Genomic DNA, 23,731 nt, shown 5'->3' on the forward strand with positions numbered 1-23,731 from the left:
AATAGAAAGAAATGTAACTTCATTACCCAGACCTCCATGTTACAATTACGCCCATGTGTTACTGCTGACCAATCAGTACAGGCACAAAAGGTTATCGTTCTGACGGGTGCCTTTACCCAAGACCAGCACGGAAGTATTTTTGATTCACAGGGAAACAAATTTGCTCAACGCTGCGCTTTACCTATCAGGTGAAATTAACAACAGGTGGAAAGATGTCAGAGCCCAGCAAGCAAGATATTGCTGCCATTTTCAAACGACTACGTTCCCTTTCTACGAATAAGGTGAGAGTTGATACGCTTTCTGTCTTTAACGAGGAAGTAGCTAATGTTAGCTAGCTTCGGAGGGGAAAAAATGACACGTCGCACTGTTTTGCTGTGCAGGGGTAGATGCGTCGTAACAAACGCACATGGAAAAGCTTTGAACCACGTATGCTCATTGCACATCCTCCTGACAAAATATGTTTTTGCAGTGTTGAAGAAAGAATTGGCATGAGCTGTTTAAATGGAACGATAGAACATCCTGGACAGTCACGTTCGAGCCAGCTGTCATGTGGCATGATGACAGTTGGGTCAAAGATGGTACTTTAAGAAACTGGTTGGACAGTCCACTTCTTTAGCGTCAGTGTGTTTATTGTAAATTATAGATGTCTGGAGATGTTGACTCATGGACACCACATATGAAAGACGTCACACAGACATAAACAATACCTTTTTGGCTCATAAACTGTCGATTCCAGCTGTTTCCGTCTGCTGTTTAGGCCTGGCTACATTGAACGCGACAATGTTGCAACCGCAAGCATCGAAAAGCAGTTTTGGAAACATTGTGTCCACTATATTGCAACATTTGTAACTAGCTGGTTTAGATCTAATTTTGGTACATTTCGGCGTTCTCTTATTAATGTGTGGACAAGTAGAGGCAATAAAATAAAGTTTATACTAGAAAAAATAGGAAAATATAAATAAAATATACAGTATGAGGTCAAAGTTTTGTACTTCAGACCTCCACGCAACTGGATTGCTTCATTATTTGTTAGTGTTTTGCTATCTATTTGTCATGCGCTCATATTAACTTGCTTATCAATGTCCCCATAGACTTATCACTGCATGAAGGAGACAGCGAACACCTTGTCTGTATTCAAGTCTCATGTTTTCCAAAGCTGTTGAACTTCTTTCCTATTACAGGCGTGCTTTGACTGTTCGGCTAAGAATCCTAGCTGGGCCAGTATCACCTATGGAGTGTTTCTCTGTATAGACTGCTCAGGAACACACAGGTCATTAGGAGTGCACTTGTCATTCATCAGGTAAGGAACAATGAATGAAAAAACTCATTTGTTGCCTACCCCATCCTGTTCTTTCAGATTTACACTAGTGGGTAGGGGCAAGGGATTGTTTCTGGACAGGACCATTGGCTTCACACAACACACAGTTTGACACGTTATGACCCGATGGAGTGTTCAGAATCAGACCTGTGTATTGTTTGTTTCAGGTCTACTGAGCTGGACTCTAACTGGTCCTGGTACCAGCTGCGATGCATGCAGGTGGGCGGCAATGCCAGCGCGGTGAGTAAAGCCATCCATGGTGGGCACTGACTGGTGGGCAGCCACGTCCCAACCTGCTGTGTTAAGCGCTGAGAGGGTGCTACTAGTAATGTTTCTGACTGCATGAGTGGGCATTATTTCTAGAATGTATAGGGTACTGTATGTTGTCATGATGTCACAATAGGGCCCTGTATAATACCTGTATTGTGTATGCAATATTATAATGCAATATTCTGATAACTATTAACAATGCCTTTTTGTATTACAGAGTCAATGTGTAATTCAAACCATTGTTTTCCCCCTGTGTGTCTCAGAATGCCTTCTTTGCCCAGCAAGGCTGCACGTCCAATGCCGCAAACACCAAGTACAACAGCCGAGCCGCTGTGCTCTACCGCGAGAAGATCAAGACCTCGGCCACGCAGGCCACAAGGCGCTTCGGCACTGAGGTGCCACACACATCCATCCAGACATTCCACTGGGCAAAAATGGATTTAGTCAACATTGGTTACTTGTTATACTGTCTTTAACAACATAATCATGTCGCATCAACATGGCTGATTTAAAGGAGTGTATACTTAGGTCCTTATAGATGCCAAGGAATCCTCTGTTTTGTTTCCCTGCAGTTGTGGCTGGACAGCCAGGCCCCCCTCTCTCCAACATCTCCTGTCAATAAGGAGGAGGATTTCTTCAGTATGCACGCGCAGGTGTGTGTGTGACTTTTAGTACTTATTTGTTTGAAATTGTAGAAGAGTATGGATGTGCATGTTGTTTACATGGTCATGTTGTTTACATACCTTGCATATTTTGGTAGGCATTCCCTGATGATCGTAGCTCCGCCCAGCCTAATATAACAAGCTCCGCCCAGATGAATCTAAGCCCCACCCCAGTAGAGGAACCCTCTACAAAAGAAACCGAGAGGGACAAAAACGGTATACCTCTATTTCAATATTTACACTTCAGAAACACACATACACTTGCATTTGTTTGTCCATGTCGTCTATGCCCTCAGCTCTTTCTGTCTTCAGGTAATACAGAGGGTCCCAGTGTTGACGTGCTAAGTATGTCTCCTAAAGAAGCCTTAGGTAAGAGGACCAAGAGGACCTAGAGACTAAAGATACTCAACTTGAACCTTCAGCATTAGGAGTACATTAAATATCTGAGCCTGGAACAGTAGCTCTTATCAGCTTCTATCAACCGTATTCTAATGCCCACTGTCACTTCTCCCTTAGAATCCTCCTCTCTTCTCAAGAAGAAACCAGCTGGGGCCAAGAAAACAGTATGTACTCTATGGTAGTGGATTAAGGAGGTAATGTTCCTCCCCTGTACCTATGAGTGTTGTGCTTATGAATAAGAGTGAATTTGGTGGTGGTGTGTGTGGGTGGGGGATTTAGTGTGAAGGGACTGTGTACATTGCTCATGCATCTTGTGGGTCAGTAGATTAGTAGACGCGTATTCACATGTGTCCTGTGTTTTGTCTCAGTTGGGTGCTAAGAAAGGTGGTCTTGGGGGTAAGAAGGTGAGCAAACAGAGTTTCTGTGACCTGGAGAAGAAAGCACAGGCGGTAGACAAACTCAATGAGAAAGATACAGCACCCACCACCAAGAACAGCCCCCAACCAGCAGAGGAATCCATGTGAGTCTCACTCCAATTTAAATGGGCTTTAATTGGCCTCTCGCTCTCTCATCCACATGATCTATTATTCTCTAATCTTCACCCTGCTTATCCATTTCTCTTTCTCCACCTCTTCCCCTCTCTAGTGGTGCCTCCATGAGACTGGCCTATAAGGATCTGGAGGCGCAGCAGAGGAGTAATACAGAGAAGATGAAGGGGATGGGGGAGAAGAAGAAGGAGCAGGCTGAGAGACTGGGCATGGGCTTTGGCAGCAGGAGGTGGGGGGGATTTAATTGATGGTGGTGATAAAAGGATTTGTTTATTTCTTAACACACTTTTTACAGATGTTCTATGTAGAATAGTTTAAAGGGGTACTTTACATTGCAGAGGATAAGTCACTCATCTTCTAAAACAGGGATTTGCTAACTTTTTGCTGTGTGATCCCATTTTGATATTAAAACATTTTGGCGACTCCACCATGTAAACATTTTTTTTCATGTAATCAACTGCCATTGTTTACTTAATTAATTTGGGTTATGACAGTCTATTAGAAATCTGTCAGACAGTATTTTGACAGTATTTCAATCTGACGACTATGGTTTGAAGTGATTGAAATGCATCAAAGGTATTGGGAAGTAAAGAAGATCATCAGGCAATAATGTTGTATGGTCTTCTGTGTAGAAAAGAACATAATTGATTGTTCTTTTTCTCCCAGTCTGATTTAGTGTCTGGTCTTGTCCAATCGGTCCCCTCCCCCCCCTGCACATTGGTCATGACTCCTAATTTGGGAAACCCTGATCTAAAATAATTATATTATTGTTGGGACTGAAACATGTAACCATTGGAGATATTGTGGTAACAAATACTTTGATTATTTGACTCCATTCTCTCCCCCCTCTCTATCTCCCTCTAGTGGCGTGTCTCACTCTGTACTGTCAGACATGCACACTATCCAGCAGGAGAGCCCAGTGGGGTCCAAGCAGCCCACTAAGAGCCGGAGGTACACAGAGAAGGAGGAAGAGGAGACTGACGAAGGCTCCTTTACATCCAGGTCACCACACTACCTACACACTCCAACGTTCCAATACTTTAGCAATGGGTCATTACTTCTTGGAAGTAATCACTGACATGGCTAGGCTGGTCTCAGATCTCTTTGTGTTGTCTTGTAGTGGGAGTTGGAAAGACATCACAAAAAGATCTGGGAAAGAAATCCATTAAAATTGAGCTCTCTGACTTCCGGCAATGGCGAAGCTTTAACAATACGCGTCAGCATAGTGTCCTCAAACTTTCAAACAATTTTAAGGCATTTTGACACTGTTTACCTTTTTGTTAATAGTGAGTTGGAAGTTAAAATATTGTATCGCCGAATCAAAATAAATATGTCAAAGCCTCAAACGAGGCATGGAAAATTGTCCCTCTGACAGCTCTTGTTCGGCCTCGGCTGATGCTAGCTCGGAAGAAGCACCAGCATGGTTCAGAATGGAGATGGACAAGGGTATAACAAAATTCCAAGAGACACTTTCTGAACGCCTCAACAAAATTGATGTGCTGGTCGATAAACTCCACGAAGACCAGAAAGTCACAAAGGGATGAGTGGAAAAAGTTAGAAAAAGACCATGCTGACCACCAGGCTCCCATCCTGGACGTCCGCGAGGAAGTGAACCAAAAATACAAGAAGTTGGAAGACTCCATCTCTAAACTCGAGGAGAAATCTGATTATTACAGAAATTTCCAAAGGTGTTCGAATTTGAGACTTCAAGGTTTCCCGGAGGCCTTGAAGAGACGTGATCTCCTATCTACAGGAATGGATTCCCTGTAGGGCCCATCGCACCCTACGGAGGTGGCTGCCTGGCCAGGTTGCATCCCAGGGCATTTGTCATTAAATTTCTACGGTACCAGGACACTGTTCGCATCCTCTCTGCTGCCCGAGCAAAGGGAGAGCTCAAGTACAGAGATGCCAGAATCATGATCTTTCCGGATCTTTCTCCCACACTAAACAAGAGGAGGATGGCTTTTCCCCACTGAAGAGACTTCTGCGTCAGGCTGGCTTGGCATAAACCAAGAATGTTGAGCTCACATTTGACTCAGCGAAGATGGTTGAAACATACATGAGGAAAGAACTTTCTGACTTGTTCACGTCTCTTACACCCCGAGGAACTGTCTTTTGAACTTGGATACAGTGAACTGTTAGCACATGAAGAAATTACTCAAATGATCGACTGGCTGGCTAGCGTGACAATGACTGACGAGGTAAATTTGGATCATAGCTAATGTTGGCTGTGCTATTTAGCCAGCTCGCTAAGTCTACAAGGGTGTAGCTATAGCTACTATACATCCACACTATGCCAAACCCAGTCGAGTTTGGTTATATAGTTGTGGCTTTTGACTGGGATTCAAGCCTAACTATGTTTTCTATTACTTCAGGAGATTTGCGCTACTATTACAGTTGCTGGCTTGTTAGAGATGTATGCTGGCTTTAGTGATACCAAGACAGGGATAAGCTTCTCACTGGCTGGCTGATAGCTTCACGTGTTGTGTATATATCTCACACACACACACTTTGATTACAACAATAATGACTGTAATATTTAGCCAGTCATTCACCCTCACCCCCCAAAACAAACCTTTTTGTTGGTGTGTGAGGGTGAACTCAGGAGGATGGTGATTGTTTAACTACTAGTCCCTATTTTATATTTGAGAGATGATAGTTATCGTCTAAAGGTTTTCATTTATACGTCACAGCTTGATTTCTATTTCCTGACCTGCTGGGGTGCGTTTGTGGTCATCGCTTTTGTCGCCACGCGGCACAGTGCCGATTGGTTGACATTTGTCGAGTGCGGGTAGGCTCTGTTGGTGACTGAACGCACCAGAGCTGTATTTTTATTTATTTTTGTTGACATCCTCAAGTGGGGCTAAATAGTCTGGTCATTATTGTTGTAATCGAATTGTATTTTGTTACTTGACTAACAATATTTTCATGCTACAAGGAACAGTGAATGTACTTCTAATTCCATATACATATTATTTAGAATTAACCTAATTCGAGTAATGCTATGCATAGCAGGTACATCTAGCTTAAAGACTAGCATCTAAGGATATGGGTTCTTTAACTCCCTCAGTTGGGGAGGGGGGATGGGTGGGTTTGTAGGGTCAGGGTATTAGCTCACGGGATGTTTACTACTTTATACTTTTGTACACTTTGTGTATATACACAACGCAAGTTTGTTTCTTTCCTTTTCCCTATTTCTTTTCTTTAAAGATGTCTGCACCTAATAACTATACATTTATGACACTTAACATTAGGGGTACTAAATGCCCAGTCACTTAACATTAGGGGTACTAAATGCCCAGTCACTTAACATTAGGGGTACTAAATGCCCAGTCAAGCGCAAACGCATTCTGAATTATCTCAAGCAGCAAGGTTGATATAGCTCTCCTTCAGGAGACAAACCTGACTGACTCTGAGCATGATAAACTGAAGAGAGTGGGTGGGTCAAGTGTACTATTCATCTTTCACCTCTAGGGCAAGATGGGTGGCCATACTCATTAATGAGCATTGTCAACTCATTTTCAACTCATTAATGGGTTAACGTCCCCATCATCAGAGAGAATCCCTGCCATTATTATAACTTGGTACTGGACTCTTCCAGTGATAGATATTCCTCTAATAGTATCAGCTTCACACAGGCAGCTAAAATGTTAAACGCAGAAAAAGACTTTGGATTTCACAACAAAGGTTAAAGAATACTCATTTTACTCCCCTGTCCATAAGTTACTCTAGAATTTACTTATTTCTTATTCCTGCAGCCAAGGGAAGTTTAACTACTGGGTGTAAGTACTTAAAGTGGGGCAAAAAAGTATTTAGTCAGCCACCAATTGTGCATGTTCTCCCACTTAAAATGATGAGAGGCCTGTAATTGTCATCATAGGTACACTTCAACTATGACAGACAAAAAAAAATCCAGAAAATCACATTGTAGGATTTTATGATTTTATTTGCAAATTATGGTGGAAAATAAACTTGTGTTATTGAACAAATACTTATCTCAATACTTTGTTATATACCCTTTGTTGGCAATGACAGAGGTCAAACGTTTTCTGTAAGTCTTCAAGGTTTTCACACACTGTTGCTGGTATTTTGGCCCATTCCTCCATGCAGATCTCCTCTAGAGCAGTGATGTTTTGGGGCTGTTGCTGGGCAACACGGACTTTCAACTCCCTCCAAAGATGTTCTATGGGGTTGAGATCTGGAGACTGGCCAGGCCACTCCAGGACCTTGAAATGCTTCTTTCGAAGTCACTCCTTCGTTGCCCGGGCAGTGTGTTTGGGATCATTGTCATGCTGAAAGACCCAGCCACGTTTCATCTTCAATGCCATTGCTGATGGAAGTAGGTATGGTGTTCTTTGGATCCAACTCAGCATTCTTTGTCCTCCAAACATGACAAGTTTTTTTTTTTTTTTACCAAAAAGTTATATTTTGGTTTCATCTGACCATATGACATTCTCCCAATCTTCTTGATCGTCCAAATGCTCTCTAGCAAACTTCAGACGGGCCTGGACATGTACTGGCTTAAGCAGGGGGACACGTCTGGCACTGCAGGATTTGAGTCCCTGGCTGCATAGTGTGTTACTGAAGGTAGGCTTTGTTACTTTGGTTCCAGCACTCTGCAGGTCATTCACTCTGTCCACCTGTGTGGTTCTGGGATTTTTTACTCACCGATCTTGTGATCATTTTGACCCCACGGGGTGAGATCTTGCGTGGAGCCCCAGATCGAGGGAGATTATCAGTGGTCTTGTATGTCTACTATTTCCTAATAATTGCTCCCACAGTTGATTTCTTCAAACCAAGCTGCTTACCTATTGCAGATTCAGTCTTCCTAGCCTGGTGCAGGTCTACAATTTTGTTTCTGGTGTCCTTTGACAGCTCTTTGGTCTTGGCCATAGTGGAGTTTGGAGTGTGACTGTTTGAGGTTGTGGACAGGTGTCTTTTATACTGATAACAAGTTCAAACAGGTGCCATTAATACAGGTAACGAGTGGAGAACAGAAAAGCCTCTTGAAGAGGAAGTTACAGGTCTGTGAGAGCCAGAAATCTTGCTTGTTTGTAGGTGACCAAATACTTATTTTCCACCATAATTTGCAAATAAATTACAAATCCTACAATGTGATTTTCTGGATTTTTGTTGTTGTTTGTCATAGTTGAAGTGTACCTATGATGACAATTACAGGCCTCATCTTTTTAAGTGGGAGAACTTGCACAATTGGTGGCTGACTAAATACTTTTTTGCCCCACTGTACAAAGATGTATATCAGATAATTCTGCCCTGCTGGCTTCAGTACCTGTCAGTAGAGCACAGCCACCCTCAATAAGATAGAGGTTTGGCACATACTTACTAAATAATCCCACATTTGTAAAATTTCTGAACACTCAAATAGACATATTTTTTAGCACCAATAACAACTGCCTCACTCCTAATTTTATGGGAAGCTCTCGTTGCATATCTGAGGGGGCAAGTCATATCCTTTAGTTCAGGTGCTCGTTAGATGTATAAGGCTCAAGTAAATTCATTGGAGAATGAAGTAGTGTAACATTTGACAACTCAACTCTGCAAAAATTAGACTCAAAGCAATTGGAATATAACACCCCTGACTACCCATAACACGGAAAAGCTCTTTGGAGAACAAAACTACTACGAACATGGAGATAAAGCAGGAAATTTGCTTGCTTGGCAGAGAGGATGAGAGGATGCAAGTAGCGTTATTAGCTCTATTAAGCTACCCAATAACACAGTTGTTCACAGTCCTGAGGAAATGAATCTAGTCTTTAAGGAGTTTTATGAAACATTCTACAAGTCTGAAGGGGATGCCCCTGCCACAAAGCGTGAGTTTTTGAACAAACTCAATGTACAAACTTTAACTGATGAGGATAGAGAGCACTTGGAGAAAGAGATTACATCAGAGGAAATTAGGGAATCCATTTTCAACACTGCTGGGGGAAAATCACCAGGGTTAGACGGATTCCCAGTTGAATTCTATCGATCCTTTTTACCCAAACTATTTGAGCCTCTTTGCAGTATGTTTAAATATGCCATAGAGACAAACACTCCCAGGCACACTTGAACAGGCCCTGGTCACAGTTTTGTTAACCTGGGAAAGATCCTCTGCTTTGTGGGTCGTATAGACCAATATCCCTATTGAACACTTCATATAAGATTCTTGCGAAATTCATAGCTCTTAGACTGGATAAGGTACTTCTGGACTTGGTTGATATGGACCAAACAGGCTTTGTAAGAAACCGCTCATCTTCTGATATCAGAAGATTATTTAGTATTATACATTATGTAGAGAATGGCCAAGAATCTGTAGTGGCGGCTTCATTAAATGCGGAAAAAGCTTTTTGACAGCATAGAATGGAACTACCTGTTTTGAAGTTTTACAGAGGATGAATATTGGACCTAAGTATGTAGGTCTGATTGGATTACTGATTAGATTACTGTACAAATATCCGGCAGCTCAGATCCTGACTAATGGAAACATTTCCTCACAGTTCTCTCTATCACGTGGCACAAGACAGGGTTGTCTCGCTAGTCCTCTCCTTTTTGTCTTTGGCTATAGAGCCACTGGCAGAAGCTTTTAGATCTCATCCATCCAACCATCCATGTGTGTTTGTATAGGTGGGCCTGAACATCTGGTCTCGCTATATGCCGATGACATTTTGCTTTACCCCACTAAACCAGAAATTCTACTCAGAGCATTAGTTGACATCCTGAAAGAATATCGGACCTTTTCAGGATAAAAAATAAACTTATCGAAGAGTATTCCTTTTAACAGGGCAGTTATGCAGAACCCAATCTTAGACCAGCCGTTTTCTTGGAAACCACCGAAAATGACATCTTGGATTGCAAATTCCTTCTGAAATTATTAAGACATATCAACTGAACTATACTCCACTTCTCAAAAAGGTTGGGGAAGAATTGGATAGATGGTGGGATTTAACAATTTCTCTTATTGGGCAGGTCAATTGTGTAAACATTAATATATTACCACAATTTGTGTACCTTTTTCAAACCTTGCCCTTTCATATTCCCAAAGCTTTTTTCAAACAACTTAATATGAAGGTTTCTTCATTTCTGTGGAAAGGGAAACCCTCCCCAGAGTTAAACTCACAACTTTATGCAAACCATACTCAGAAGGACTAACTCTACCTGATTTCCAGTTGTATTACTGGACATGTCAGTTAAAGGCTGTGTGGGTATGGAAAGATACAAGTTCACCCTCTTGGAGACAGAGGAGTGTCTGACCCCTGCTACATTGGCATCTATACCTTTTTATATTTGCCCACCTAAAGCTTTGCTAGGTCTCATAAATACCCCTTTCATTAAAAACACTTGAAATATATGTATTGAAGTCTGAAAATAAACAGAAGGGTTTAGATCTATATATGAACATACACCTTTCTATAATAACCCCATCTGTCCCAAAGCCCTGAGATGGTATTACATTTTCTTGGATCAACAAAGAAATGAATACATTTGGTAATCTCTATAGAAGGTGAACTACTGTCCTTTCAACAACTGGCATCTCATTTTCAGTTACCTCAAACTCATTTCTTCAAGTTCCTACAGGTTAGGCATTACATTGCCACTCAGCAGGGAGGTAGGATTCAGCCCATGAGTAAAACTACAAATGAAACTGTGGCTGGGGAGGAAAGGGGTAAAAGGTTTAATTTACTACATGTACTCTGGTCTTCAAGCTCTGTTGGGGAACGATGAACCTCTGAAAGCTTGCATGAAGTGGCATGATGACCTTGGTCTCATTGAGGATGAGAAATGGGGAAAGCTCTTTTTAGATGCTCAGCATCTTTCATTTAACACAAGGCACAAGTTAATGCAATTCAATATTTTACGTAGGGTCTACTTTACACCAGAGAGACTGTAGAAGATCAATTCCAAGTATTCCAAATGTTGCACTTATGCATGTTTTTGTTCTACCCTGAACTCAGAAATTATTGGAAAGACATTCAGATCTCATCACAGGTCAATAATATGACGGTACCACTAGAGCCTTCCCTTATACTTTTTTGGAGATGATTCTCTTCTACCAGTTTAATATTTGTAGCAAAACCAGATTCATTAAATTGGCAGTCATTGCAGCCAATAAATGCACAGCTATTATATGGAAGAGTGACACTCCACCAAGCAAGCGGATAGTTCTTTCAGCCACATCTTCCTATATTCCATCAGAAAAAATAACATAACATTTATGTAATAAATCCTTTGAATTTACTGATGTCTGGGGGACTTTCAGAAGTTTCTAGAGACATCACCGTAGCTGCCTCATTACTGCTTTCTTCATTAATGTATTGTTTTTGTGTTGGATAATTTATATTCTAGCATGGAATGTGAAGGTCATTCTGTTTATTTTTTTCTTGTTGATAATCAGTGAAGCTAATGCTGGGGGAGGGAGGTTGTGTGTTTCTGTGTTGGGAAGGGTTTTGCATGATGTGCCCCCATGTAGCATGGTGTTTTGTGTAGCTGGAAGGAATAACGGGGGATTAATTGTCACATTTTGATTGTTAAATTGTAAAAAGAAATGCCAATATATTGTAAAAAATCAACAATTGAGCTCTCTTTTCCATATGAAACCCATCAGGATGTCGATGACCAGTTCAATGACCAAGTTTGATGACCCGACAGAATCCTCTGACAAGTTCTTCTCCAATTGGAGCGAGACAGGGGAGTCTGGCTGGAGGAAAGAGAGCAGGAAGCCAGAGCCAGACTTCTACCTGAGCACCAAGAGTTCGTCACAGGACGACAGGTACTATATGACTGTTTGATTTCCAGGGATGAAAATACAGAGATGTATGTGAAAAAGTAACATTTTATTTTGGCCGTATAAGTCCCCTGAGCCACTTTATTTTTATTTTATTTTTAATTTTTATTATGTCTTCTCTATTTTAAGTTTCTCACTGCAGTTGTTCCTGAATGCACCCTCCCTCTCTCACATACAGGACCGCAGCCCGGCGGAAAGCAGACCCAGTCCCTGTCTCAGACTCAGGCGACGCCCGCAAGAAGTTTGGGGACGTCAAGGCCATCTCCTCTGACATGTACTTTGGCAAGCAGGATGACTCTGAGGTAGGCACACTGTCACGGCATACACACATACAGTACCAGTCAAAAGTTTGGACATATCTACTCATTCCAGGGTTTTTCTTTATTTTTACAATTTTCTACATTGTAGAATAATAGTGAAGACCTCAAAACTATGAAATAACACATATGGAATCATGTAGTAACCACAAGTGTTAAAAAAAAACATTTTTATATTTGAGGTTCTTCAAGGTAACCACCCTTTGCCTTGATGACAGCTTCGCACATGCTTGGCATTCTCTCAACCAGCTTCGAGGTAGTTAGTTACCTGGAATGCATTTAAATTAACAGGTGTGCCTTGTTAAAAGGTAATTTGTGTAATTTCTTTCCTTAATGCGTTTGAGCCAATCAGTTCTGTTGTGACAAAGTAAGGGTGGTATACAGAAGATAGCCCTATTTGTTAAAAGACCAAGTCCATATTATTACAAGAACAGCTCAAATGAGCGAAGAGAAACTACAATACATTACTTTGACTGACATTCATTTCTTAATGTGGAAAATTTCAAGAACTTTGAAAGTTTCTTCAAGTGCAGTCTCAAAAACCATCAAGCGTTATGATGAAACTGGCTCTCATGAGGACCACCATAGGAAAGGAATACCCAGTTAACTCTGCTGCAGAGGATAGGTTTATAAGAGTTAACAGCCTCAGATTGCAGCCCAAATAAATACTTCAGAGTTCAAGTAACACACATCTCAAAGTCAACTGTTCAGGCCTTCATGGTCAAATTGTTGCAAAGAAACCACTACTAAAGGACACCAATAAGAAGAAGAGACTTGCTTGGGTCAAGAAACCCGAGCAATGGACAATAGACAAGTGGCATTCTGTCATTTTAGTCTAAGTCCAAATTTGAGATTTTTTGTTCCAACCACCGTGTCTTTGTGAGACGCAAAGTAGGTGAACGGATGATCTCCGCATGTGTGGTTCCCACCGTGAAGAGTGGGGGTGCTTTGCTGGTGACACGGTCTGTGATTTTATTTAGAATTCAAGGTACACTTAATCAGCATGGCTACCACAGCATTCTGCAGCGATACGCCATCCCATCTGGTTTGCGCTTGGTGGGACTGTCATTTGTTTTTCTAAGGACAATGAATCCGCACACCTCCAGGCTGTGTAAGGGCTATTTAACCAAGAAGGAGAGTGATGGAGTGCTGCATCAGATTACTTGGCCTCCACAATCACCCAACCTCAACCCAACTGAGATGGTTCGGGATGAGTTGGACCGCAGTGAAGGAAATGCAGCCAACAAGTGCTCAGCATATGTGGGAACTCCTTCAAGACTGTTGGAAAAGCATTCCAGGTGAAACTGGTTGAGAGAATGCCAAGCGTGTGTAAAGCAGTCAAGGCAAAGGGTGGCGTCTTTGAAGAATCTCAAATAAGTATCTTTTGATTTAACACTTTTTTGGTTAGTACATGATTCCGTATGTGTTATTTCTAAGTTTTTGTGTCTATTATTCTACAATCTAGAAAATTACTAGAAACAAAAACTTGAATGAGTAGGTGTTCATAAACTATTGACCAGTAGTGAATATTTGAAAAAATGGATTCGTAATGACAAATTATTTGGGTCTATAATTATGTTGTACTGATGTTCCTACCTTTTTGATCTAATTGACTGCCAGTATCAAATGTCTGCCAGTGTTGACTGTTCTGGTTAAAGTTTTACACTAGGCTGTGATGTCCTACAAGCCTCTCAGGCTGGTGTTTACAGTTCATTTGGTGCTATGGAATTAATTTATGTCTTTCTCAGAGAAGGCTGTTAGACATTTATCTGCTTCTGTTCTGGCTGTGTTTCCCTGTTGCAACATTGCTTTTTTTATTATTATCTACAACTGTTTTTTTTTTTTTTTTATCCACCTGAAAATCCCTATTACAGTAATACCCCTATGTGTAGTATGCTCATTGTTCAGTATCAAGTATGTCATTTGAAGTATAAAGTATTAATATGGTTGTTTCAATGCAGTATGAGGCGAAGACTCGCCTGGAGAGGTTCTCTGGAAGCAACTCCATCAGCTCAGCTGACCTGTTTGATGACCCAAAGAAACAGATGGGTAAGGGAAGCCAACTAGTGTATACTTAACCATTTCATACAGCGCATTCGGGAAAGTATTCAGACCCCTTGTCTTTTTCCACATTCTGTTACGTTACAGCCTTATTCTAAAATGGATTCAATAGTTTTTTTCCCCCTTGTCAATCTACGGACAATACCCCATAATGACAAAGCAAAAAAGGTTTTTAGAAATGTTTGTAAATTGTATTAATCTAAATATTGACATCACATTTACATAAGTATTCAGACCCCTTTATTCAGTACTTTGTTGAAGTACCTTTGGCAGTGATTACAGCCTCAAGTCTTCTTGGGTATGACACTACAAGCTTGGCAGACCTGTATTTGGGGAGTATTTCCCATTCTTCTTTGCAGATCCTCTCAAGCTCTGTCAGGTTGGACGAGGAGCGTCACTGCACAGCTTTTTCAAGTGTCTCCAGAGATGTTAGATTGGGTTCAAGTCTGGGCTCTGGCTGGGCCACTCAAGGACGTTCAAAGACTTGTCCCAAAGCCACTCCTGCGTTGTCTTGGGTCATTGTGCTGTTGGAAGGTGAACCTTTACCCCAGTCTGAGGTCCTGAGCACTCTGTAGCAGGTTTTCATCTGTACTTTTCGCCATTCAGCTTTGCCTCATCCTGACGAGTCTCCCAGGCCCTACTGCTGAAAAACATCATGATGCAGCAACCACAATGCTTCACTGTAGGGATGGTGCCAGGTTTCATCCAGATGTGACGATTGGCATTCAGGCCAAAGAGTTTAATATTGGTTTCATCAGACCAGAGAATCTTGTTTCTCATTGTCTGAGAGTAGATGCCTGTTGTCAAACTCCAAGCGGGCTGTCATATACCTTTTTTTTTTTACTGAGTGGTGGCTTCCGTCTGGCCACTACCATAAAGTCCTGATTGGTGGAGTGCTGCAGAGATGGTTGTCTTTCTGGAAGGTTCTCCCATCTCCACAGAGGAACTCTGTTAGAGTGAACATCGGAAGAGTCTTGGTGGTTCTAAAATTCTTACGTTTTTAAGAATGATGGAAGCCACTGTGTTTTCCCAGATCTGTGCCTCAACACAATCCTGTCTTGGAGCTTTACGGCAATTCCTTCGACCTCATGACTTGGTTTTTACTCTGACTTGCACTGTCAACTGTGGGACTTTACATACGTGTGTATGGATATAGAAAGATATCTGTAAGGTCCCACAATTGACAGTGCATGTCAGAGCAAAAACCAAGTCCTCAATTGGCAGCTTGATTAAATAGTACCCACAAAACACCAGTCTCAATGTCAACAGTGAAGAGGCAACTCCGGGATGCTGGCCTTCTAGGCAGAGTTCCTCTGTCCAGTGTCCGTGTTCTTGTGCCCATCTTAATGTTTCCTTTTTATTGGCCAGTCTGAGATATGGCTTTTTCTTTGTAACTCTGCCTAGAAGGCCAGCATCCCGAAGTCACCTCTTCACTGTTGACATTGAGACTAGTGTCTTTGCGGGTACTATTTAATGAAGCTGCCAGTTGATGACTTGTGAGGCGTCTGTTTCTCAAACTAGACACTCAAATGTACTTGTCCTCTTGCTCAGTTGTGCACCGGTGCCTCCCACTCCTCTTTCTATTCTGGTTAGCGCCAGTTTGCGCTCTTCTGTGAAGGGAGTAGTACAGTGTTGTATGGTATCTTATGTTTCTTGGCATTTTCTCGCATGGAATATCCTTAATTTCTCAGAACAAGAATAGACTGACGAGTTTCAGAATAAAGTTCTTTGATTCTAGCCATTTTGAGCCTGTAATCGAACCCACAAATGTTGATGCTCAAGATACTCAACTAGTCTAAAAAGGCCAGTTTTATTGCTTCTTTAATCAGAACAACCGTGTTCGGCTGTGCTAACATAATTGCAAAAGGGTTTTCTAATTATCAATTATCCTTTTTAAAATAATAATATTGGATTTCCTAACACAACGTGCCATTGGAGCACAGGAGTGATGGTTGCTGATAATGGGCCTCTGTACGCCTACGTAGATATTCCGTAACAAATCTGCCGATTCCCGCTACAATAGTCATTTACAAAATTAACAATGTCTACACTGTATTTCTGATAAATTTGATATTTTAATGGACATAATTGCTTTTCTTTCAAAATCAAGGGAATTTAAGTGACCCCATACTTTTGATCGGTAGTGTATACAGTTGAAGTCAGAAGTTTACATACACCTTCGCCAAATACATTTAAACTCAGTTTTTCACCATTCCTGACATTTAATGAGAGTAAACATTCCCTGTCTTAGGTCAGTTAGGATCACAACTTTATTTTAAGAATGTGAAATATCAGAATAATAGTAGTGATTTATTTCAGCTTTTATTTATTTTTTATCACGTTTCCAATGGGTCAGAAGTTTACATACACTCAATTAGTATTTGGTAGCATTGCCTTTTTAAATGGTTTAACTTGGGTCAAATGTTTTGTGTAGACTTCCACAAGCTTCCCACAATAATTTGGGTGAATTTTGTAACTGAGTCAGGTTTGTAAGCCTCCTTGCTCGCACACACTTTTTCAGGTCTGCCCACAAATGTTATATTTGATTGAGGTCAGGGCTTTGTGATGGCCACTCCAATACCTTGACTTTGTTGTCCTTAATCCATTTTGCCACAACTTTAGATGTTTGCTAGGGGTCATAATCCATTTGGAAGACCCATTTGTGACCAAGCTTTAAATTCCTGACTGATGTCTTGAGATGTTGCTTCAATATATCCACAATTTTCCATCTTCATGATGCCATCTTTTGTGAAGTGCACTCGACCTCCTGCAGTGAAGCACCCCCCACAACATGATGCTGCCACCCCTGTGCTTCACGGTCGGGATGGTGTTTTTCGGCTTGCAAGCATCCCCTTTTTTCCTCCAAACATAACGGTCATTATGGCCAAACAGTTATATTTTTGTTTCATCAGACCAGAGGACATTACGATCTTTGTCTCCATGTGCAGTTCTAAACCATAGTCTGGCTTTTTTATGACGGTTTTGGAGTAGTGGCTTCCTTGCTGAGCGGCCTTTCAAGTTATGTCGATATAGGACTTTTGTACCTGTTTCCTCCAGCATCTTCACAAGGTCCTTTGCTGCTGTTCTGGGATTGATTTGTACTTTTAGCACCAAAGTACGTTCATCTCTACGAGACAGCACGTGTCTCCTTCCTGAGCGATATGACAGTTGTAGTTTTTTTTAACAAGAAATTTGTGGAGTGGTTGAAAAACGAGTTTTAATGACTCCAACCTGACACGGAACCCAAACCGGCTGCGACTGTACGCCATCGTGCATAAATGTATTTTGTCCCCCCCACACCAAACGCGGTCACGACACAGGTTAAAATATCAAACAAACTGAACCAATTATATTCATTTGGACAGGTCAAAAAGCATTAAACATTTCTGGGTAGTTAGCTTGCACTTGCTAGCTAATTTGTCTTATTTAGCTAGCTTGCTGTTGGTCTAATTTGTCCTGGGGATTGAGTTATTTTACCTGAAATACACAAGGTCCTCGACTCTGGCCGTTTTATGTGGATTAATTGGCAATGATTCCAGATCTAAATCCTATTAACTCGTGGAGAGATCTGAAAACAGCAGTTAGGAGAAGGCAGTCAATTTGACCAAAGGCTGTGCTACCAAATATTAAGTCTAGGGTGTCAATCATTTTGTCAATGTAATTTCTTACATTTTAAATGGATATTAAGTTCTGAATCAAAAACAAATGTTCTGTAATATTAACAGTAAAATAAAGAATTGTGGAGACCAAATACTTTGTTCAATTTCTTGAGTTACTTGGAAAAAAGTGCAAGGGTGACTATTTTTGGCCATGACTGTAGACAGGTGTGCCTTTCCAGATCATGGCCAATCAATAGAATTGACTCCAAGAAGCATCTCAAGGATGGTCATTGAAAACAACAGGATGCACCGGAGCTCAATTTCATGTCTCCATAGTCTGAATAGTTATTTAAATCGGGTATTTGTTATTTTAATACATTTGCAAACATTTCGAAAAACCTGTAGATTGATTTTAAAAAATCAATTTTAGAATAACGCTGTAACGTAACAGTGGAAAATGTCAAGGTGTCTGAATACTTTGAGTGCACTGCATATCACACTTTCAAGTGTACAATTTAACCATTTTATATCACTAAATCAAGTGAACACCAGGGCCCATATTCACAAACATCTGAGTAGGATCAGTTTTGCCTTTCAGGTCATATTGAATTAGACGGATCTGATCCTAGATTAGCACTCCTAGTCAGTGAGGCTTTATTAATCCAGGCATCGCATGTGTACGCCTCCACAATTTCAGAAGAAGGATCATTATAAAGCAACTGTCACCGCCACTGATGTTACTAACCACCTCTCTCTCTCTGGTCCCCATGTAGCCAGCTCATATCGTCTGACCAACATGCTGCCCAGTGCTCCAGACATGTCCCAGCTGAAGCTGGGGGTCCGCTCTGCCGCCGGGAGGCTGTCCGTCATGGCCAGCGGAGTAGTCACGTCCCTTCAGGTTTGTGGTTCAGATGGCCCTGTTGGTTGGAGCTTGGTGCTAGCAGCAGATTGACTCCCACATGGGCCACATACTGAAGTGAATGTGTTATGGGGACTAAGCCGTAAGGCAATTTCAACACAGTAAGAACTTGACCTTCTTTATATCATCATTATTCCAATTGGAAATCCATTTTCTTGATTTTAATTACTATGTAAGTGCACAGTAACAACAATATCAGTGACTATTTTGTCAAGGGCATGCTAGATACAACATACTAGTTACCAAAGTACATTGTGTATAAGGGCAACTTTAAGGTTACCTAATTATGCAGCGTCAACACTCCGACAACTGGTACGGTGTAAGCAGTAGGTTCTTACGTTGTTGTGTATCTCATTTGTTTCAGGACCACTACAGTGCGTGAGTCCAATGTGTGTACCTGTGTTATGACACACACACAACCTGTTAGGTCCCCTGGGTATTGGAGTCGGTAAACATCCTTACGTGCGATGGACAAGCTAAGCCGTGCAGGAGAGGGAGAGATGGACGGAGAGAGCGAATTAGCAACATTGTGTAGGCCAGAACATGGGCTGTAGCTATGTGTGTGTATATAGCAGTTATTTGAATAAAGGATGAATTATCTACATTGGAGTGATGTCGAAACAACATCCTCTATGAGGTAGATGTATGAAGAACACTTATTTACGCAGCTTATTATTTAATCTGTCCAGGCCTTTGGTTTTGATATTTACATCAATGGTATTCAAAATAAAATGTTATCATCCCATTGTGGTTCTAATTGAGGGTGACTTAGGTTTTGGGTTCCTTTTCCCCTGTGCAATTGTTATTGAATCATGTCATCTTGGTCACCTTGGTTTTTATGTAGCTATTTGCAATGAAGACATGTATTTTTCTACATGCGGTATGTAAATAATTGAGTTAATTAATCTGATGGGCGTTGTTTTAATTACCTGCCAAATGCAGAGAGATGTTGCCATGTAGGATACATGTCTTAAATGTTAGGGTGCCTTCAAACCAAAATGCCTGCGACGCATTGTGCGTGTGCCGATTCACTGAATGTGTGTTTGGAGGTATGGTGAAGTGGAGAACATTCGTGTAGCTCTGCCATTTCATTCACTTCTATCCACCTGTACACTGCTCTCTGAAAAAAGGTGTTTGCTGTGCTTTTGAAGCATTGTTTGCATTGGTTTGAAAGTGCCCTTAGTCTTGGAAGTGTACTTATGTCTGTCACTCATTTTTGTCACTTGACTGAAGGACCAAATACTCAACCTGATTTATTTTGTGTTGTGTGTGTGTGTAGACACACTGGTCGGATACGGTCCTGTACAGTGTAGCATGATCTGGTCTGCCTCTCATTAGCCAAACATATTCCCCATCTTACTATTGACTACTCCATTCATTCATCTGAACTGATGGCATCTTAATGTTCTGTCCCAGTACTCTCAAAGGCTGAGTTTAGACAGGCAGCACAACTGATCTTTTTCTTCTCACTAATAGGTCTTTTGACCAATCAAGTCAGCTTTTTAAAAAGATCTGGTGTGAAAAGATCTGTGTATAAAAAAAAAAATCAGAATTGGGCTGTCTGTCTAAACGCAGGCAAATAACCGATTCTATTTTCCGTGATCACATTAGTTTGTGAGAGGAACACAGGACACCCATCCAATTATTTTACTGTTCTGTGGCTATGAAGGAAAAGAGAAGGAAAGGAACTCATGCAAAAGAAATGGGACGTGGCCCTCTGTGATCAAGGACCCATTGGCTGCCCTCCCTAGAGCCTGACTCATTTCAACAAAAGTTGTACTGTGTGTTTAGTGAAGAGTAAACTCTAACCCTTTGCTGAGCAGATTCATTGTAAATTACCTCTGTGAACTGTGTACCTTGCAGAGACTATTTAGGGTGTTTAGAGTATATTTTCACACTGGGTATATGTGGGTTATATTTTGGGTGTTTATGCGTAGTGTGGTTTTGTTATTTTGAGGGGATTGGCTAGAAGTCTTTAACTGGATGTTGCCAGAAGTATTTCTGGCTACCTAGTATCACCTACCAAACTCTCATTTAATGCATATTTTTCTCATTTTGATCCTTACTAATTTGAACTTTTGAGTTGAGATTCAACACTGAAGTGAAATATATTTAAGATGCAACGTTACCCATTTGAATCTGGATTTTGTATAGTGTGTAATTCAGTGACCAACCAGGGCTTTTGTTAATTCTCTTTCTACTGTAATCCAAAGAATTAGGATATATGTGCACATGCCCTAAAAATGACAATTATGGGAAGATCTAGTTTTTGTGTATTTGTATTAGAACCTGCAAGTAAAAAAATGTTACTTGAATGTACATCTATAGAACAGTACCTGAAGCATTGCATTAGTTTCATAATAGTTTCAAATACATTATGGACATGAGCTCTTTAGAGATCCATTCAATTTGTGTAATCAAGGTGTGTATCATTGTTAGCTGCTGTGTATAAGAAACTTTGCTTCAGAATAAAAATTATACTGCACTTGCATGTCCTCAGTGGCAGACTTACCATTAGGCAACTCAGGCAGTTGCCTGGGCCTTGTAAACTTGTCATGATTCTGTTTAATAAAACATCATTTCTGTTATCTTGCCTTTCTGCTCGTGAGAAACCTCCGATGTGCGCAATTTAGCGGTAGTGACAAACTGAGCGTTTTCAGTTTTTATCCTGCGAATTTGTCTCTAGCTTTTGAATAGTTGGGGCTATAAGCTATTATTATACCCGGTGCCTGAAAGCCAAGACTCTCAGGAACGTGTACCTGTCTTCTGTTTCGCTCTACAACGTTCGCAAGCTGCGCAGGACACATTAGAAGGTACGGTGACAAACCCGCAATTGAAAACAATGCAGATATTTTATTCTACACACAATTATTTCCTGATTATCTTCCCTGATGTTTTACGGAACTTTCCAATACCTTTCTGATGCATTTCACTCACATTAGATGCAAGTAATTTGACATTTTCTTAGCCTTATGAACATATGAACTTGGTTGCATTTTTCTCTGTTCTACTATAGGACTGGCCCTACCAATAAGCGGCCGCTTATGGCCTTGCATCCGTTAGGGAGCTCCCCCACCCAAGAAATATAGAGTTTAGTTACTCAGTCGGGTGTCAGCTTACTGTTATGAGTTAGAATAGTAGAATACACAAGGTGCAATTTCAAAATGTGGCAGTGCATCATCAGTTTTGTCAGTCGTGTCTGGATTTACACAGGCAGCCCAATTCTGATCTTTTGCCCAATTCTGATCTTTACACTACTTCAGCTGAAAAATATCTGATGTGATTGGTCAAAAGACCAATTAGTGGGGAAAAAAATATCAGAATTGGGCTGCCTGCCTAAACGCAGCCTGAGAATCACTGGGTAAATTATTCTAGCCAGCTATCTTAATTAACCTAATCATGGCCGAATTTCTGACCGAGCACACGGATCACCTGCTCAGGGTCCCTGACCACCAGGGTGCCCCCATTGATTTTGTTGGTCACTCTTACCAGATGTCGTATGAGCATGTCATAAGTCATGGCAAAATGTTTAGAATTGCAGAAAATTAGTTTTAAAACGTCAACATTTTCCCTCCATCCCATAGCAAAATTTGTAAAATTGCATGAAATTAACTTAAAAAATGCAAATAGTTCTCTCCGTCCTATTGGGAAATGTGTAGAATTTGCAGTAAATAAGCTTTAAAACTGCAACGTTTCATGAAAATTATGACTAGAATGTTAAAAAGGCAATACAATTACAAAAAAATATTGGTATTGGTCAATATTGAGCCAGCTCCGAACAACTCTTCTTTCAGCATGATTGTGTTAAATAGACATGGGAGGGGACCTCAGACTGGTGTCTTCCTGGGGCCTCCACATCATTAAGAACGCCCCTGCATGGCCCTTAGCTATGTGGAAAATTCCCACATTACCTTGCATAAGGGTAGACTATTTCTTTGTGCACCATTCAGGATTATTGTACAGAAAATATAGAAATGCTATTGATAATCAATTATTGATATTGATCACTTTAAAACTACAGTGCCTTCAGAAAGTATTCGTACCCCTTGACTTTTTCACATTTTTAAAAATGTATTTACATGTCAACGATCTAAACAAAATACTCTACCGTAAAAGTGCAAGAAAAAAATCTAACATTTATAAAAAGTTTTTTTTAAACCTTTATTTAACTAGGCAAGTCAGTGGAGAACAAATTCTTATTTACAATGACGGCCATGATCAAAGGGATATTCAATGTCTGCTTTTTAAAAATGTTTACCCATCCACCAATAGGTGCCCTTCTTTGCGAGCCATTGGAAAACTTCCCTGGTCTTTGGTTGAATCTGTGTTTGACATTCACTGCTCAACTGAGGGACCTTTACAGATAACTGTATGTGTGGGGTACAGAGATGAGGTAGTCATTCAAAAATAATATTAAACACTATTTTTGCACACAGAGGGAGTCAATGCAACTTATTATGTGACTTGTTAAGCAAATGTTTACTCTGCCAAAACAAAGGGGTTGAATACTTATTCACTCGACTTTTCAGCTTTTCATTTTTTATTAATTTTAAACATTTCGAAAAACATAATTCCAATTTGACATGATGGGATATTGTGTGTAGGCCAGTGACAAAAATATTAGTTCAATCAATTTTAAATTCAGGCTGTAACACAACAAAATGTGGAGAAAGTCAAGGGTGTGAATACTTTCTGAATTCACTGTATGTAAATTGGTGAAATGTAATTTGCTCAATGCCAAATAAACTAAATGTTAGGCTACCTCCCTTTTTGTGTGTATTTTTTGCAGTGGTGTAAAGTACTTAAGTAAAAATACTTTAAAGTACTACTTAAGTTGTTTTTTTGAATATCTGTAC

At 40.7% G+C, this 23,731-nt stretch overlaps 1 protein-coding gene across 1 annotated transcript; it reads left to right on the forward strand.

The window, feature by feature from the left end:
• The first annotated feature begins 101 nt into the window (after positions 1 to 101).
• LOC135515066 (ADP-ribosylation factor GTPase-activating protein 3-like) lies at positions 102 to 21,463 on the forward strand. The gene is made up of 16 exons (XM_064938884.1): positions 102 to 281; positions 1,182 to 1,300; positions 1,486 to 1,558; positions 1,852 to 1,983; positions 2,161 to 2,241; positions 2,349 to 2,466; positions 2,563 to 2,619; positions 2,767 to 2,813; positions 3,018 to 3,169; positions 3,295 to 3,426; positions 4,062 to 4,199; positions 11,800 to 11,964; positions 12,158 to 12,281; positions 14,258 to 14,345; positions 18,730 to 18,854; positions 19,240 to 21,463. Exons 1-16 carry the CDS (start codon positions 213 to 215, stop codon positions 19,255 to 19,257), a joined length of 1,638 nt encoding a protein of 545 aa, XP_064794956.1. The 5' UTR covers positions 102 to 212; the 3' UTR covers positions 19,258 to 21,463.
• Positions 21,464 to 23,731: the final 2,268 nt, after the last annotated feature.

The sequence above is a fragment of the Oncorhynchus masou genome, chromosome 26 (assembly GCF_036934945.1).
Source record: "Oncorhynchus masou masou isolate Uvic2021 chromosome 26, UVic_Omas_1.1, whole genome shotgun sequence".
Classification (NCBI taxonomy): Eukaryota; Metazoa; Chordata; class Actinopteri; order Salmoniformes; family Salmonidae; genus Oncorhynchus; species Oncorhynchus masou.

Coding starts and splice junctions, on each gene's coding strand:
- LOC135515066 (XM_064938884.1), top strand. CDS start 213: ATGTCAGAGCCCAGCAAGCAAGATATTGCTGCCATTTTCAAACGACTA. Junction 1,984..2,160: donor CAAGGCGCTTCGGCACTGAG/GTGCCACACACA, acceptor GTTTCCCTGCAG/TTGTGGCTGGACAGCCAGGC. Junction 3,427..4,061: donor ATGGGCTTTGGCAGCAGGAG/GTGGGGGGGATT, acceptor ATCTCCCTCTAG/TGGCGTGTCTCACTCTGTAC.